This window comes from Camelus bactrianus, chromosome 7, assembly GCF_048773025.1.
Source record: "Camelus bactrianus isolate YW-2024 breed Bactrian camel chromosome 7, ASM4877302v1, whole genome shotgun sequence".
Taxonomy (NCBI): Eukaryota; Metazoa; Chordata; class Mammalia; order Artiodactyla; family Camelidae; genus Camelus; species Camelus bactrianus.
This window is the reverse complement of record NC_133545.1, coordinates 79,855,726-79,874,408: the sequence shown is the minus strand read 5'-3', so window position 1 is coordinate 79,874,408 and position 18,683 is coordinate 79,855,726. Positions and strand designations below refer to the sequence as shown.

The 18,683-nt window shown below is 43.6% G+C and overlaps 1 protein-coding gene across 1 annotated transcript in view; it reads right to left on the bottom strand.

Moving 5' to 3' along the window:
* POU6F2 (POU class 6 homeobox 2) overlaps positions 1–18,683 on the bottom strand; it is a 326,831-nt gene that overhangs the window by 211,599 nt on the left and 96,549 nt on the right. Inside the window, 2 exon segments of the mRNA XM_074367687.1 lie at positions 6,574–6,802; positions 9,952–10,043. Of these exon segments, the coding sequence (XP_074223788.1) occupies positions 6,574–6,802; positions 9,952–10,043 (321 nt within the window).

The window sequence follows — 18,683 nt, the reverse complement described above, 5'->3', positions numbered from 1 at the left end:
TGCTTAAAAAGAAAGAAAGGAAAAAACAAGACAACCATTTTTTGAGATTTTTAGGGTAATAGAAAGAAAGAAGGTAATAAGTATTATGGACAGAGGTGATAAAGTAAAGCCAGGTGGGAGGAACAGGAGTACTGGGGCTGGGACAAGGAAGTAGGCTTGATGCTTCCTGGGGACAGTTTTACAGGCCGAGGAAACAGCCTGTGCAAAGGCCCTTGGGTAGGAGTATGTTTAAAGAACACTGAGGAGGCCAGAGGGCCCTCACAGAGGCTGACTGAATTGAAAGAGGGGTGCGTTGGGGTGAGAAAGCAAAATAAATCAGACTGAAGATATATGTCTTAGAAAACACTTCAGCCCAAGGAACAGACTGAAAGCAAAAAGGTCAGAAGTATTCTTGGTTTCTGAGGGGGCTGGATTCGCCAAGTAGCTACAAATCTTTAATGTTGGAAACTTCAAGCAACCTTCAGCACTCAAGCTTCCATAAGCCATACACAGATTGAGGAAGCCCCCAAAGAAAGGTATATGCCTCAACTTTCTCTTCAAATGTAGCCAAGGAAGACAATGGACAGAGAAGACTCTCCCAAGGGCCAAAGGGAAGAGTGGCCAAAGGTGAATTCCAAGAAATGCCCACTGGAGGAACTCCACCCGCTCCCCCCGGGGTGGAGACTTTCTCCTTGTCTTCCTACTGGGATGTGGGAACGGCTATGGATAAACCAACTGGGGCATATTCTCATGATGGAAACTACTGGGAAATGAAAATAAAGGAACTCTTGACACACACAACAATACGGGTGCATCTCAGAAACATTATCTGGCAAGAAAAGCCAGATACAAAAGAATGCGTACTGTGATGAATCCATTTATACGACACTCTAGAACAAAGCTAATGGGTAACAACACAAAGCAGATCAGGCTTGCCTGGTTGGACGGAGGAGACTGACTACAAAGGGACACGAGGGAACATTTGGGGATAATGAAATGTTCTCTGTTATTGATCGTGGTGGATGGAGTTTGCTTGGGTGTAAACAATTACCAAAACTCACTGGACTGTGCACTTAAGATCCACGATTATTACGTGTAAATGATACCTCAGTTAAAACAACAACAACAAAACAAAGAGGAAATGCAGTGTCACTTATCACATGAAATTCCTAACCCCCAAACCCTTCCCACATCCTTCACCCTCTACAGACTTTAATTTGGAGAGCTGGAGAGACCCAGACCAGACTTCCCCTGGCCAGCGGCAAGGGCAGGAAAACCAACCTTAGTCTTGATTTTTTCAGCTCGCCTTGAACCTAATTGCTTTTCCGTGTTCAGGGTAAGCGGCAATTTCTAATGTATTTCTGGTCATTAATTTAAAAGTGATGCTTGACTTAACTGCAATGTTCACACTTTGATGTAAATCTCCTACGTAGCACATTTATATTCTCCATTTAAGTTGCCCACAGGTGATTAGTGGGTCATCTCAGCCTGTGCGATGGGTCCAGGTCACTAACCTGAATCATCTGTCCTAGAAGCTGACCCACCTCTGCTGCTCCATTAGCCCCTTTGCTGTTGTTGTCACTCATGTTGAGGTTGTTTTTAACCTACCTTTTCTGCCTAAATCTTAAGAAAAAAAAAAAAAAAAAGCAATCAGTCTAACACATTCACATGAGTTCCAGAGTGGGGACTTTATTTTGCCACATCAAATAATAATCTAGTTCCCACCCTAGGACAACTGCAAAGTATGTTTTTAGTATAGATATCTGGGTTTCAAACTAATAAGGAAAATGGCAGACAGTGATTTAAAGGAGTTTATAAAGTATGCAACAGCAACTTTGACATTTTCTTTCTTTGAGGTTAATAGTCATGATTAGTCTTATTTCACAGGTATGTGTTTGCAGACAGGCACCTGCAACCAAATTCCTACGAGCACAGGATAGACAAAGGTCACAGGAGTGGAGGGACCCTGAGCAGTGATGGTGGAAAGTGTCTGGAAGGGGGAAGGGCTCTCAAAGGTAAGTGAGAACACAAAACGACACCTACTTCATGTAAGAACATGGGATGTTGAGGAATTAGTAATTTCTAGTTCGTATCTGAATTTAGAGCATTTCTGGTCTTCCATCCCAACCAGGATTTCCCAAAACTTTCTTTAAAATACCCAGAACCCAGACCCCAGCTTTGGCATCTCCAAGTTCAGACCATAGGAGGTCCTAGTGCTTTCTTAAGCATGTTGCTGCATTCCAGACCATGTCATTCTGATTTCTCCCCTCCTCCCCAGATTACAGCTGATTGGACAGGAACGAACACTTCAAAGCAAGCAGTCACCTCTAGTCTGACCAGGTAGGTAGCCTAGAATGAAAAGTCTCAGCTCAACAGGAATTTGACTTTCGAGGAGTTTGAATTTTAGATCGACTTGGAGATAGGGATGAAGATAGAGATGATGGAGAGAGAGAGAGAGTAATGGAGAGATCCTGAGAGGTACATGAGCTGGAAGATGCACGTACTCCAAGGAGACAAAATGCAACACGAGTGAACCAAAACTAGGGGTTAGTGGAAAGTCAACCGATGCAGTAAAGAGAGTCATGAGGAGGAGCTGGGGGAGAGAGGAGAGGTTATCAGTCACCCTGGGAGTGGGGATAGACGCCTGCCTGCTCAGAGCGGGGAATGATGCCTCCTAGTAGTGGTCCACTGGACTCTCTAGTCCCCAAACCTCAGCCCAGGATCCCCAGGATCCCCAGGGCTGCAGGGCTGGTCCACAAGATTTCTCACTCCTTACGCCCGTCCGTGTTCTTAAGGAAGACCCCATCATTGATGAGACAGAAGTGGGCTCTTTCTCCCACGGAAGGATCTGAGGAGAAAGGGAAAATGATCCCCAGGCTGTGCAGACGGGTTTTCTGCAGGGCAACGTGGTCTCTTTGTCAGCAATGCAAAGCTTTTGCTGAATAAAATCTCCAAGCAAGAGCTTCCATATGTTTTATTCAAAAGAACGCCTCTTGGTCTTGGGGATATAACTGTCCCAACAGGAGTGAAAATGTTCTCAGATACATTATTCCTTTTGGTTATCATCCTCATTGAGAGGCCTGGGGGGCAAGAGAGAGCAGAATTAATGAAGGTGCTTATCACGGCCACATGACTCCCCACGACCCTAAGATGCTCAGAATCCGGAGGCGGCTGCTGGGGATGGTGGGGCAGGAGCCAAAGGAGTTTGGAAAAAGCTCCTGAGATCAGGCTTTTCTTAAACTTTAGTGAGCGTAAGAATCTCCTGTTAAGAATGCAGATTCTGTTCAGGGCGTCTGGGGCAGAGCCTGGTAAGATGCCGATGCCGCTGGTCTGGGGACCACACGTAGCAGAGGAGAGAGTGATAGGACCCTCGCTGCCTCAGCAGAGAAAAGCCACTCTCAGTGTAACATGTCATTAGTGCTCATTAAAATCCATGCATGAATCACGGCCTCAGAGGCTCTGAGAGCTATTCCATGTCACTTGGTAAGGAATGCAAATGAACCGGCTATCAATCCCTTTAGTAAAGAGGAAAATACTTGAAAACTCATCCCTGAATTCCAAACCATTAAGAAACTGATGTTGGTCTTTTTTTTTTTTTTTCCTTAGCCAGTTTGTAACTTTTTGAGCTCAAAGAAAGGACAGGTTGAAGGGCTGGGCAGGAAAGTTGGGGTATAATCAAGAGACAATTCCAGTTGGCAGACTTATTTCATGAGTAAGATCTTAATGCTTTACAGTGAGGAAAAGAGGAACCAACCGGAACTAAGTTCATCGTATGGAAACAAGCCCCACTTCTGACCAGGCGTTTAACACTTCAGTCCGTTCCCCTCACACTCGCTAATCAAACCTGTCTTATAAAAACCACCCCAAGAGAAGGCGGGCTTTCTATTATAAGTGGGCAGATTTACTGGTTGTTTTAAAAGACTCTTAAAAGCCTTGGGCTGAAGTTACCACGCTCACTGTCCAGAAGCCAGACATGGGGAGGGCACGGAGCATTCTACCCTGCTGACTGTATAAATGTGCACAAGGACTCATTCGGAGGTACATTTACAAGACAGCCACCCTTGAAAAAGGATGAGACTCAAGGACACTGAGAACTGGCTCAAAGTCAACCAGGACCCCTGCAGACGACTCTCGGTGGTCACCAGCCATCCACCCACCATTCCAAGCCCCACGACCTTCCGTGACATAACCTGGGAAGCCACACAGGCCTTAGCCACTGCCTAGGGATTGCTAAGGGCTACAGCTGGTTTCCTAAAGGTGGTGAGAGCATCCTTGGGTTGGCTGCTGGCCAACAAGGTGGCCGACTGGCATTGCCCTTCAGGTGGTGAGCACCGATCTTGGTCACCTGGGAGAGATGAGACATTTCCCTGATTACCCTACTGCCCTTGGACTTCTTGCACGGACACTGACCCTTTCTGGTTGGTCTGGGACTTTCCTGGTTTCAACAGAGAAAGTCCCATGTCCTGGGAAAACCTCCAGTTCCCGGCCAAACAGCGTGGTTGGTTTCTTCTCAGAAGAGTGAGGTCTGGGTAGTGAAGAACTTTATAAGAAGATACGAAACGAACAAAAAGCCCAAGGAAACCAGAAGGTAGAACTTTCCTGGATCCGAACAGTGATTTAGGAGTTGAGATTCATTCATAAGGATATCAAAGAAAAAAGTGTGGGAGGAGATGCTTGAGTGTGAAAAGTGTCTAGGAAGCTCTTCCTATATCTGGCTGACTTGCAACCAGGAGGTGATTATTTAATGATCTCCTTGCCTCCCCTCCAGCATTACTGAAATTTCAAAGGAGACAAGAGGAGACGTGTCCCCTTGCACTTGTATAGTAGACAAGACCGTAACTCCAATATTCTTCTCAAAACGAGGCCGATAGGGAAATTGTGTGAGAAGCACCAACGGATACAAACAGCCAGCATTCTTGCTGAAACCACTTAATCAGGACACAAAACTTAGGATTCATCTTCTGCAACCAATGGTGCCCCAAAGAACCAAATTCCCAACTATAAGCTAATACAAAATTTGATATTGAAAAAAAGAGAGAGAGAAAAAATCTTGTTGGAAGTCCACATTGGACCAGTCACTCATTTGAAACACTTAAAAATAACCAGGACCTAAAATCCTAACACCAAACCATAAGAAAGACAGAACAAGCCTGGTTTTGTGGACTCTGTCTTTGGGATCCCTTTTAACCAAGCAGGGGATTAATTCATGACCTAGGAGCTCCACGAGCTTATGTTTATTTATAATATTCAATATTCCCATAAGCACAAATGTTCCAAATGGAAGGTTGCATTTTGATAATGCCCGTTTCTTCATTAAGATTTCATCATCCACCTACATTAAAAAGCCTCTCCCTACACTCTGTTGCTTTTGCTTTCACCTTGTTTATTCCTGCCTTATTTGCTTAATCTTGAGATCCTGCCTTCCCAGGCACTCTCAAATTTGAAACAAGCAAAGTTTGTGCATTAGCGTGTCCTGGGCATGCATGATTTATGAAAGGCAGGTTTCTTGGCACAATTTAATGGTATATGAGAGACTTTGTTTTAAAACATTAAAGTGAAAGTCAGGAAGTGGCAACAATGAGTGAGAGATTAGGACACAGAATGTGCAAAGAAGTTTGGGTCAAGAGTTAACCAGGTCTGACTTGGGTCTATTTCTTAATCTACGGGCTGACACTGACCAGTTTAGCAGATTATAAGGAGCCCTGACTTTTGACCAACTAAAGAAGTACTTTAAATTGCTTTTCTGACAACGTGCCCAACCAAACTCTCATTCTGTAAAAAAGGAACGTAATTGCGAACATTTATATCAATGGAAAAGCGACCACCTTTGACCAGTCCAAAATAAATTTGTTTTCCCCTGTTTGGTATTCTAATCATATTTGAGCCATTTTCCACCATAATAGTTCTTCCTCTGACCTTTTGTAAGTTGAACTATTAGTCATTGTTACCAAATCTTTTAGAGAAAAGTCAAAACCTTCATAATATCAAGAGAACTACCCTTCCTGAGTAAAATTAGAGTCCAACTCTTATTATATGCCCATATAAAAGCTCGATATATGTCTCTTTTTCTCAATACAGAATATGACCTATATGACCTCAAATGACATGTTTTGTTTAATAATTATAACTAAAATACACTCAGTAAGAAAAATAATAAGTTAATTATTCCAAATGATACCTTATAGTTGAATGTTCCGAACACTTCACAGACAAACAAACTAACAGACTAACCTTTCTTCACAGACGGCTAAATTGAAGTACTCATGAGATTATGAATCAGGTCCTCAAATTACAGCACAATACTTTTACATCTAAGTTTTTGACATATCCTACAATGATTGCTCATAAGTGCTTCCAGAAGACCCGAAAGGTTTCAAATCAATGTTAAGAAATGAGGATTGATAAAGCCCATGTCTTGAGCAAACTCAGACAGACAACTTGAAATTTTGCTTCCTACATCAGCCTTCCACAGCCTTTGTGGTGGAAGCAACTCTGAACCAAATTCAACCTTCAGGACACTTGTCCACTTCAGAGAACTCTGGCCAGTGGCTAGAGCCCTATGTGGCACAGGGACACAGTGGGTCGGTTGGTTACCTTGTAGATTTTGCAATGGCAGGGTCATAATGCCTCCGGCTGCAGCTGCTGCCACCAGCCCTTGGATGTTGGTGAGGTTCGCAGTAGGCAGTGTGAGGACCAGTCCTTGCTGCCCTCCTAGCTGTCCGGCCATGTTGAAGGGGATGAGGATGGGCTGGTTGAGGGCTGGCGTGCCTCCCGGCATTACACCGGCGACAGCAGAGGCTAACTGCTGTGCCGTCAGAAGCGACTGCAAGGAAACAGACAATCCCAGCTCACTTTCCAGTGGAACCAAGATGTGGACTTTCACAGCATTTTTCTTCCTCTTAAGCAGGGTCAGAAATTTCCTGAACCAGTTGCACAGAAACATGTTCTATTCCAGAAAAGAAGACTGACTTGCAGCAAAAAAAAAACCCAAAAAAAACAAAAAAACAAAAAACAAAAAGGGAAATTGTATTCTGTGAGATTTTAGAGAGAAAATTTCATTTGGTTTGGACTTCCTCTAAGGCACTTGAATGCCTTTCAAAGTAATACCCTACACTTACGTATTATTTTTCCAATGAATTTTCACTTGATCTGACTCTTACGTATTTGAAACTCTGCTAGTTTACTCTGTAGTTCCAGAAAGAATTCACCAAGAACAGTGGAAGTTTTTTGATTCAAAAATAGCAATGACATACTACTTTCATCTATTAAATTTGCAAAACAATAATGTGAAGGATTTACTCAATGCTGGTAAGTCTGTAGTGACAACATTATATGGATTTAGGACATGTGCATTGTCATAAGCCTTTTGGAAAGCAGTTTGAAAACCCATATAAAGAGGTTCCAAAATATTCATCCCCTTTTGACTCAATATATTCCTGGGATATAGCCTGAAGATGTAATTTTTTTAAAAAGATTAATGAATGAAAATACGCATTACATTTTAAAATACACAAATGTTGGAAAATAGTTTGTTACAGTACTGAACTTGGTAAAATATTGCATAGTGTTTAAAATGGATCATTCTGACACCTCTTTAGAAAAATAGAAAATGCCTGAGAATATCTAAATTTAATTGGATAATAATTACGCAAATGGTAATGGAGTCATTACCCAAATGGTAAAATGATACATATATAATGACAAGGTCTAAAAAGGAATACAGAAAAACATAAATATTTCCTGTGAGTAAATGTTAAAATCTTACATTTTTTCTTTTGTTATCATGCTAGCATTCTTTGCCTGGTTAAAACAACCTTGAAAACACACGCTTTTGTCCACTCCTCATCCGATGGCCATTGTTTGACACAGAAAGGCAGCCGCAGAGGGGTGTCCTGGACGTATCTGAGCTCAGGTACGGGCTCTTCACCAGGGCGATGTAGGAAGGAGTCCTGACCTGGCCAGGCCAGATGACCAAAGGATCACCGATCTTAGAGTCCCCGAGCTGGCATTTTCACTACCACCCTGTGGGAGTCACGTAAGACCTAATCCAACGCCCATTTTCCTTCTAGAGGAAACGAAACAAAACTCTCTTTGGGGAGTTGCAACTTTTGGGTTAATAACGCAGCAGGATTCTATGCAGTACTCAGCATACGCAGAGTACAAAGCCCACTACACCACAGCCAAGCCCTGTGCTAACGTGTATGAACTCCCCCGTCCCACCAGTGACATACTGAGAGTTGGTAACTTGTCCAAAGTCACAAATCCGGGGGCGGGGGGGGGGTTTCAAGTCCAGCCAGGCTGCTCCAGAGCCCATGTTTCGCCCCTTCTTGTCACCCGCTCTCAACACACAGAACAGATTTGGAGAAGTGGGGCTGCTTTATTTGAAGGATGTGGGAGAGGGCTGAGTCCACTTTCTAGCCATTCCCTACGGTCAGCCCTCACGGCCGGTTGTCGCCCCTCAAGGCTGGGGAGCCCTGTGAAGAAGCCCTGGGATTCCATGCACCCTGCTTTTTAGAACCACCGCCCTGGACTCTGTGAGCCGAGCTCCCGAGGTATCTGCCAAACGTCACTAAATTCACACAAATAACTGTGCTTCCTTAAAAAAAAAAAAGTTACACTAAAGAACAAAATAACGATTTTTTAGGAATAAGTTCAAAATGACAAGCTGCTCCCCAGATTGCTGGTGTTACTTCGCTGCCAATAGTAACATCAGGGTAAGAGGGGAAGGCAACGGGGCAGTCCTCACATGGCATACAGGCCACAGAGCTGGGAGTTGGGACTCGTGGCATTTTTTTTTTTTTTAACTGAAATTCATGGGCTTAAAGCAGGGCACGCACTCTCCAGTTTGTCCCAGGGCCCACTGCTTCTCACTGTCTGGGTCTGTCGTGCAACTTTTCAAACCTGGAGGCGTTAAGTTTATCATCCATGGTGTGTTCACAGACATACACATACACACACGTGCACGCAGACACACACGCATACACACACAATGTCACAAGCATGAAATCAGACAGGGCGTGGCCGGAAGAAGCCGCTTTCCGTGATGCCCGGTAAAACCCTCTTTGGGTCCCACAGGAGATGAGGCGTCTCCCCAGGTCTGCCCAGCTCTCTGCCCCGAGCACGGAGGCATTCATGCTCTGAGATACCTTTTAGGATCTGAGGCCAGAGGGAGACGTGGCGGAGGCTGGAACAAGAAAGTCAAGACCAACCCAGACTCTAAACTTGGGTTTTCAAGCCTTGAAGTCTTGAGCCCCAAAGTGCTCAAAGTGATTCATTTCCAGGAACAATGACAGCAAAAGAGACAGGCTCAAGAATCAGCTTCTTTTTCTATAAAAGCAGGTGAACTCTGTGAGTTTCACACTAAATGACAGAGGTTAAAAAAAAAAAAAAGGCTCAGTCTTTTATAATTGTGTTCTACATCTCCATATAACCGTACCAGGCTCAGAAAAAAAAACAACAAATATTGGACTTTAAAAAATAATGAATGTATTTCTTTATTAATGCAGGAGCTGTAGGTGATGTACAGTATTGTCAAACCCAATAAGCTGAACTTGCATTAAAATTGCATTAACTTTTTTATATTAAATCACCTCTTGTATTTCAGAAATGGCTATAGTAGGGTTGAAATAACTTAATTTCCTTCACACTGCAGTCATTAAAGTTTTACTTTGCCGAAAACTGCGTGGTAACCAACAGCACAATTGTAGCGGGTTTTAACAAGAAAAAAAGAAAAGTTTCCAAATGATCAAGATCAACATTCCCTTTAAAAAGAGAGAAGAGTTCTGCTAATGCATTTTTTTTTCTTGACAGCATTTATAAATAATGTAGTCATATAGCTTCTCATACTGAAATTTATCACCATCTTTGCTCTGTTGGAGTTAATTGCTTTTAACTCATTATTATTTATTTGGTTATTTATATGGTTAAACCATCCTCAGTGCAGCCTAAACACAGCAGTTGAGAGATACTGACCTGTGGCCCAACCGGGAACGGGGGGTGGGTCTGACTGGCCTGGTGTTGTTCAGGAGTGCCTGGCTCTGACAGTGCCGGGTTTCCTCTGGCCCCTGGAATTCAAAAGAGAAGTTCTCCCTTAATATAAGCTCCAGCCTGGGAACTGCACATGACCCCATTTTCCTGTGATGTCACATAACATTAAGGCACAGATGACATGCCAGAGTGCTTTATCAATAGCTCCGCTGCTCAAATCACTTGTCAACTGCATACATTATGCTAACGGACATTCGGGATGGACAAAGTCACTCCATCAGAGAGAAGGCTGCGACGGCAGGGAAAGTGACACCGTCACTGGTCGCGCTAATAGGCTTGCATTATACATCAGTTTGCATGGCGTGTGCCGATGCGTTGTCGCACGTGTGGGAAACTGCAACCTTTATGCCTAGGCGGGCAATGGCTAATCTCATTTTCCAAAGCCAGATAAAGCGTGATCAGACATGACCAAGCACATCTATGTTATCCCTTAATATGGCTTCGTACCCTTAAGCCCTGTCTCCATCTGTGCTTCAGACACTGAATGTTATGGATGTGTTTTCCAAAAAGCAAAGCCTTTTGCAGTGCCACCTTATGTCCTAAAAAGCACATGGGGCTCCTTAAGCAAATTTCCTGGGTGCTAACTGAAACAGGAGGACCCCCACACCACCTCCAGGGATTCCCACGAGGGTAGGCAGAGAACTCAGTGCCGTTCCTTTGCTAGAATCCTGTTGGACGCCAAAGCATGAAAAATGAAATCCCACCAAAACCCGCAAATCTTTGAAATCTTCTAAAACACGATAGTTTTTCTGTGTGTGTGTTTCTGTGTTTTGTTTTAGGACAACCCACAGAAGGTGAGAGAGTGGCAGTAACAATAAATACATAAACAAACAAACAAACATAAAGCTAGCAGCAACTTTTCAGGGTTCTCAGTTGGTAGCTTTTGTTTTCTCGGTGGCTGAAATCCGATTCCAAGCCACCCTTAACGAGATCTCTTTCCTGATGTTTGTCCTATGAATGGCAAGTGGGGGACATTTCAAACCGCGTTACTGGCAAGCCATGGATGACCAAGAAAAAAAGATACAATTCTGTCACACTTATAAATTTTAAAGAAGGCATTATTGGCTCATTTAAGACAAATTCTTCTATATATTCTCCAAAGGGACAGACTTATAAATAATGGAAATGTAGGGAAAAAAAATACTTCAGCACATTAAGCTACAAATAAAATTGACTGCTACATATTATTCAATTGACTTCTATCTCCACAGCCGTGTGTCAATCATAACAGCATTTTATAATAGGACGAAGCAATAAATGTGCAAAGCCATTATGCAGAAATCTGAAAATCTGACTAATTTGTAATATTTTGTGTGTGTGCAGAAAGTCAGGAATGGACATTGCTTGGGGAATACTTACAAGCATTCTATTGAAATTTCTAAATTGATTTGGAGCAAACTAATAAAAACACAGACTTGCTGACATTTTATAAAGTGAATTCTGTCAAAATATGTTTAGCATTTTAATGATCGCTGTCATTTAATAACAAGGGTAAGATGACCTATCATAAGATGCCAACAATTTCCCCATCATGTGCTGGGGAGCTTTCTTCTAAATTTTCTAAGTGTGGTTTATTTATTATGCTTGAGTAACAGGGCACTTGAAACTGGATGGTGCCTTACGCCGTTGTAAATCTCACAACTTCCATTCTTCTATACCCAAGTCCTCTTTTGCCTTAGAATTCTCAGTAAAGTTTTATAGACTTTTATGGAGCTAACCAGGTCCGAAAGTGATGCTTTTGGTCAATTAGGTCAATCCTCAAATGGTTAAAAATCTACTTTGGTTTAGTTTATGAAGATGTTTTGAAAAATTTAGTTGTTCTTTAGACTCACCAGGGATGGATTTTTCCACCAGACTATGAAAAGAAAGTTTCATGACGCACAGAAGAAGAGAGAAACCTTTTTCACACAGTTTTTTAAAAACGTGTCTTAATTCTAAAATGTTTCTCTACCAGGCCAGGGCCTTCTGTCTCATAAATCTGTAACTGGGACAACATTTTGATTCTGTCTCTAATGGCACAGCACAGCAATGTTTGGGATCTGTCCCATACAAGCACTGTGTCAACAAGATTGTGTCTTTGTTACCCGTAGCTGGGCACAGATTACATCTGCTTACATTTTATTCTCTGTTCCTGGAGGCTCTCACCAGGGCCCAACCGCTTTTTCTGAGGCTGGTTAGTCTCAAAAACTGTGTTCAGTGCAGGACAGGGTAATTCCACACAATTTCATGGGTAAAATAAAGTCTTTCACAGGCTTTCAAGGAGATTTTGTATGCTCTCCTGCGTGGATCAAAAAGTAGTGTTTCTTCTTAATGCACATTTCCATTTCCCCCAACACATGTATTACACTTGATCTTGTAGGACCATAAACTAATCTGTTTGGTCGTAAGGCAGCTCCCAAGTCAGGGGCCCTCTCGGTGCCAGGGGCCAGGATCCAGCAATAAGAATGAATACATGACTTTGGCTGAGGGTTTCAGAGCGATTTGAAGCGGTGCTCAGCCAGAAGTTAGCAGAGAATTTGAGGTTAGATTATTTCCACGGGCACAAATGTGAAAACATCAACTTAAGTAGGTCGGGCAGTTTCCTTCCGATCGGAATCCTGGAAACATGCTTCCTCTCTGGAGATCAAGGAAATCCAGAAAGCTCTCTGTGACCTGTTCTGAATTTAATAGCCTGGGTTTTTCAGGCAGCAACTGTGAGTTCCAACAGGGTGGGGCCCGTGTTCTCTGGTTCATTGCTTTACACTCAGCCCTCAAAGTTGGCATCATTCATGGTGATGGAATATTCCCACGTGGAAATAAAGGTTTGGCTTTTATCCTGGGACTGGTACGTAGCTCCTTTAGGATAGGCATTGGGATCCACTTGGCTCGTTACTGTTGTTCAGCATCTGCCTTGGAAATATCTTGAAATGATTAGCTTCTTGGCAAATTCTACCTCTATTCCGATTTCGACATTAAAAGTAGTTTGATGTACAGGTTAAAGGCAAAGACTCAAATTTTAAACTCCACTTGGGTTGCGATTTAGCTCTGCCACTTAACCAGGCATGTGAACGTGGGCTGGTTTTCCAGTTTCCTTATACACCAGCTTCCTCTTGCAAAAGCCCAGGGAAATAATGATACATCATTCATGGGGTTGCTGTGCTGAGGATTAAATGAGCCAAAATATTTGCAGATGCCTTGGAACAGTTCATGCCTGCCACATGAGTGCTAGGCCTCTTGTCTAGTATTATTTAATAAGATTTAATTTGTATTTAATACAGTACTTAATATCATTTAATTTACCCATAATATTTACCTGCCCCAAGTCAGCTGAATACATTCTACCATGCTTATGAGTGCTGGTATGTCCTCACACACCACCCCAACTGTGTGCTCGGTACCATCTGATGAATGTTTAGAACTGAACTAAATGGCCTTTAAGAGCCTATGAATCGAGATGTTCACGTAGAACGCTTCCTTCCGTCCACAGTAGCATGACCAGGTGACGGAGCACAAAGATGCTGGCAATCAGCTCCCAGATTCTCACACAGACCAGAGCTCAGACCAGTGGTTCTTCCCCAGGCCTGTGAATCAGAGTTGTCTGTGGAGCTTCCTGAGCACATCGAGAGTCACATCCCTCATGAAGCTATGGTCAGAGCATCTCCAGGGTGTTTCACATGCACATTTTATAAAGCTCCACGGGTGACTGAAAACCATGGGGAGAAAACAGTGGCTTGGATGCCACCCGGGCAGGTCTGAATCTCCTCTGCACTGAGGATGCCACACACTGATAGTTTTATGAATAGAGGATGGCCCTCAGCCAGCATTACGCCCTTGGCCTTCTAAGTTCCTTCACCTGGAGTTTTCTTCCGTCGTAATCCTGGCGGCAGCCTAGCTTAGCAAGGAGCAGAATCATCTCAGATGCATCTAGTTTGCAATTGTCACAGGTAATTCAAGGAGTGTAAAAACTGATTCTAAAGGGATCATAATATAAAATTTAAAATAGCCATAGCAGTCATGCTCTAAATAGTGGGAACCCCCTGATACAAGTCTGTTAAGGAAAGGATAACTCGTAAATGGTCTGAGACACTGAGAGACGGATTAGGAGTCTGGCTGGCACACCGGGATATAACCTAGTTCATTGTTAAAATGCCTGCTTGTCAGGGCACTGGTTCATGCAACACCACCTTCCCAGTGTTGACCTGTATCCCAGGCTTATAAAGCTGGCTGCTGCCTCTGGAGGGACTGGACCATCCGTAGAACTGGGGGTGGGGCTGGCAGCCCAGGTCCTGTGGTCCTCCCTTCAGTAGCCTCCTGACCGAGGGAACCTCGCAAGTTCCACCCTCCCCCGCCCTCCCCACCCAGCTCAAGGTCAGAGTTCCTGAACAACCGTCACTGCATTCCTCATAGCAAGTTCATTTTTCTTTTGCAAATTAAAAAAAAAAAATTGGTCTGTGTGTAAGAATTTTTATTAACTAAGGCAAACAAGACACAGCATCTCTTAGCAACTCTAAAAAGTAGAACAGTGTGCTCCAGTATACAGCTTCAAATCTGACCCCCTCCACCCCCGCCAGCCCCTGCCTGCCTGTCTTGGAGTTGGGTCTTCCATGTAAGTCATTTTGGGAAACAAATATTTCTTAAATTAACATTTTTAATCCTGAGCGGGTTTGGAGTCTTTCTGGAGTCTTACCCCATTATCTTAGCCAACAGGATACGATGGCCAGGGCAGACAGAGAAGAAAACAGAATTGCACTTATGAGCAGCTCTTGCAAACACACCAGTTCCCCTTTCTCCCACGTGTCAGCCAACCTGCGGGCGTTCAAGTGCATGAGACTTGCTCGTTAATGAGCGATGCATTTTTAATGAATCAGGTTCTTCAGAGGGAGAGTTTGGGTTTCTGTCCTCTCTGCATTAGCACAAACATAATCAGATGAAGGTCACAGGGATCCCTCAGCTTTTTCTGGTATTTATACCTTTCTTACCCACGGTTTGCAGTTTTCACCAGGGAGTGAGGTGATGCAAAGGTTCCTTATTATCAGCTGGACAGTTGAATGCATTATTATTTAATGCCAGGCCTGTGAACCCAGCAAAGCGGGGCAGAAGTCCCCTCTAAATTAAACTTTCCTTTCTTTCAATTTCTTCCAGATTACTAAATGCCAAGGAGGGAGTGGAGGTGTCTATAAAAATCTTTTCAGAGCCACTGCCACTGTTTGCCATTTTTTTTATTGCCTGTCGAGATTTCTTTATGATTCTGGCCACACACGTATTTATGTACAGAACACCACACGGACCCCCGGTGGAACTGGAGACTCTAAAGTAATAAGCCCCACTTGGAAATCAGACATTCCTTAATTCACACATGGCTTGTGCGTTTCTGCAAGTTCTGTTGTCCCGGACTTGCAACTTCACCCATCGAGGCCTGGAGACCAGTCTGAAGGCATTAATAGGCAGAATGGATTGCTTGCTTCTTTTAGCAGGTGACTCCTCTGGCCTTTGGTGGAAGGAAATCCAGTTATCTTTGAGTGAGGGGTCCAGGTCCCCAGTGGTTTTAAATGCTGATCTTTATTTAAAGGCTGTACATAAGCATGAAAAGTCAAAGGGGGATTTGAGGCCTAAATAAAGCAGAACAAGAAACCCCACCAATCCAGTATGCAGGCTCGACGATCTGAGGACGTTTTGTACCATCTACGAAATTTATTCAATAAATTGCTCAAGTCTTCCAGCTTACTGAATAATTGCTTCCAGAGCCTAGTCTATATGGGCTCTGGAAGACTTTAAAGACATTTTTTTTTTCTCCTCTCAAAATTTCCTAAATCTCCCTTTGGTCTTCCTGCAACAATTTTTTATCATTTGTTTTCACATCCATCTCATAAAAGCAGAGCTGAACTCCTGTGCTATCCAGGCCAATAAAGTTCTCCATTTCTGTAAAATGCTTCCTCTCAGAAAAGACATGAAAAAGAAGAGACAGTCATCAAATATATTTGAGCAAAATTCCACGAGCCACCGTTGGCATGTGGAGCGCCTTGGGTGCGGAATATCCCTTGAGTACGACTCTCTCTACAAGAGTGTAAATTCTTTCAGGGCAAAGACGCCTTCTCACTCACCTTTGTAGCCCCTGCAGGCCAGCTCTGGGCCTCGGCATGCATGTGTGCACAAGTGTACGTGTGTCTTTACGCGTGTGTCTACGTAGCCTGCATGTCGGTGGCTAGGCAGGTTGCAGTGAGCTGGCACTCTTCAAATGATGGAGGTGTGTGTGTCAAGGTGTGCTGAAACCATTTAGACACAGATTTTCAACCACCTGAAAATGATGTGTCTGATTTTTTAAAGGCATTTTTTTTTAATCGAAGAAGCTTTGCTGATTTCGACCCACCGCTCCCAGGAAGTGGACACGTCCTCTGCCAAGGTCACTGCGAGGAGCCACGCTCCACACTGCACTCTACCCAGGGATGAAGTCCTGGCTCTGAACGGACTGATGGGACTCTGGCACGGTCCCCTGGACACGGAAGTCATGTAGATCCTGGGGTTTTTTTGCCCACCGAGGGAGCTTGCTCCCACGATTCATCCATGCTCAACCCTCCGTGAGGGCCGACTACATAATTTATGGGGCTTGGTGACAAATGAAAATACAAGTCCCTGGACTGAGGCTGGGAAGTCAATCTCCCCCTTCCCTGGGGCTGCCTGCATTAATCCACCGCAGATGGGTGAACTCAAGTGACTGCAACTTCCCCGCTGGGATGCGCTGGACACCTGGATCGGGGTGGGCAAGAAACCCCCTCTGACTTGCACACTGATCAGGTGTCCCTCCCAGCACCTGAGCCCAGACCCCCAAGAAGGGTAGAAGGGAGAAGGCAAGAGCGACACGCAGGCTTCTGGGTGTCCTGGGGCACCAGGGGCAGGGAGCAGGTGGCTGAGAACCACCCCATCCTGGGGAACTGAGGAGGCAGTGACTGGACCGCCACCGACCTCATGCTCTTGTTGTCCCACTGGATTTGACTCACCAAACACAGATTCAAAGATAAATTATTAAGAATTTCAAGACGGTGACCTCAGAGCATTAAACTCCAAACATGGGCCCCTGCTGAGCGGTGAGCCCAGTGCGTGTGCGGTGGTCACCAGCCCATGAAGCAGTCCCTGCCCAGGGGACCTCAAATTTTGAAAATTGCACATAAACCCACAACTGCTTTGACCGCCCTTTTCCAAATCAGTGCAAATTCTGATGAGTGTTCTGTCCACAGAGGAATCTGGACATGGCTTTTTTCCCTCAGTAAGAAACCAAACTTACAAATCCTCAATACCAACTATTATACGTCATTATTAGTGACCACATAAATATAGCATGTGGTGGGAAATTACAGTAAAGTTTTGTTTTTCTCTCTATAAACTGTGTTACCTATCCCTAAAATGGGGAGACGGGTCACGAATTCCTTAAAAGAGAAATCATAGTGAAGATGTCTTTTCTCGGTTGTAGACCCATCTTTCTAACAGTGTTACACTTTCACTAACAAAAAACCACAGATTTTTTCCCCCTGGACTGGCAGCCCAGCTTGAAAACAAGGGAATAAAACCTAGATACTCCAAAACCTTGTTTTAAAGTTCTCCCACGTGACCTACCCATTGCAAAACATGCAAGAATGACTAGGAACTGCCTTTACTTATGCTTGGAAAATGGTCAAAGCTCATAAATAATCTGCTTTAAAATTTCAGTACAAGCTTAGGTGATGTGTGTATGTGTGTGTGTGTGTGTGTGTTGGGGTCAGGGGATGAGGCAGAAGGGAAGGGAGCTAGCTAGGGCTTTTTTTCGGTTTGTTTTTTTACCTAACACCTTCATTATAGGACGGTGGGGACAAGCGGTAGGGTCAGAGGTCACCGTAGTTCTTCTTGCAATAGCCCATCGTCCAGCCTCTTCCAGCAACACTCAGGTTTATTTATATCTACAAGGCTTTCTTTGCAGCCTCACAGACCTACAGGGCTGCCCCATCAAAAGTCTCACTAGGAGCTTTTTTTGTTTGTTTTGTTTTTGTTTTGTTTTGTTTTTTGTTTCAAGACTGCTAATTTTATTTTATTTTTTTAAATATATTTTTATTGAAGTACAGTTGGTTTACAATGTGTCAGTTTCTGGTGTACAGCATAACGCTTCAGTCCATAGGAACATACATACATTCGTTCTCATATTCTTCTTCATCATAAGTTACTACAAGATATTGAATATGGTTCCCTATGCTATACAGTATGAACTTGTTGTTTATCTATTTTATATATACTAGTATCTGCAAACCTTGAACTCCCAATTTGTCCCTTCCCACCCCCTTCCCCTCCTGGTAACCATAACTTTGTTTCATTATAAGCTTTTAAACTGTCAGTTTATTGAGATGCTTAGCTGAGCAGCCCCCAGTACAGACAGACCTCAGAGATACCGTGGGTCTGGTTCCAGACCACCACCACCAAACGAATATGGCAATGAAGTGAGTTCCACAAACGTTTTGGTTTCCCAGTGCATAGAAAAGTTATGTTAAAGCTGGCCTGAAGTTTCTTCTGTACAGCACAGGGAACTATGTTCAATATCTTATAATAACCTTTAATGAAAAAATATGAAAACAAATATGTGTATGTGTATGCATGACCGGGACATTGTGCTGTACACCAGAAATTGACACATTGTAACTGACTGTACTTCAATTTAA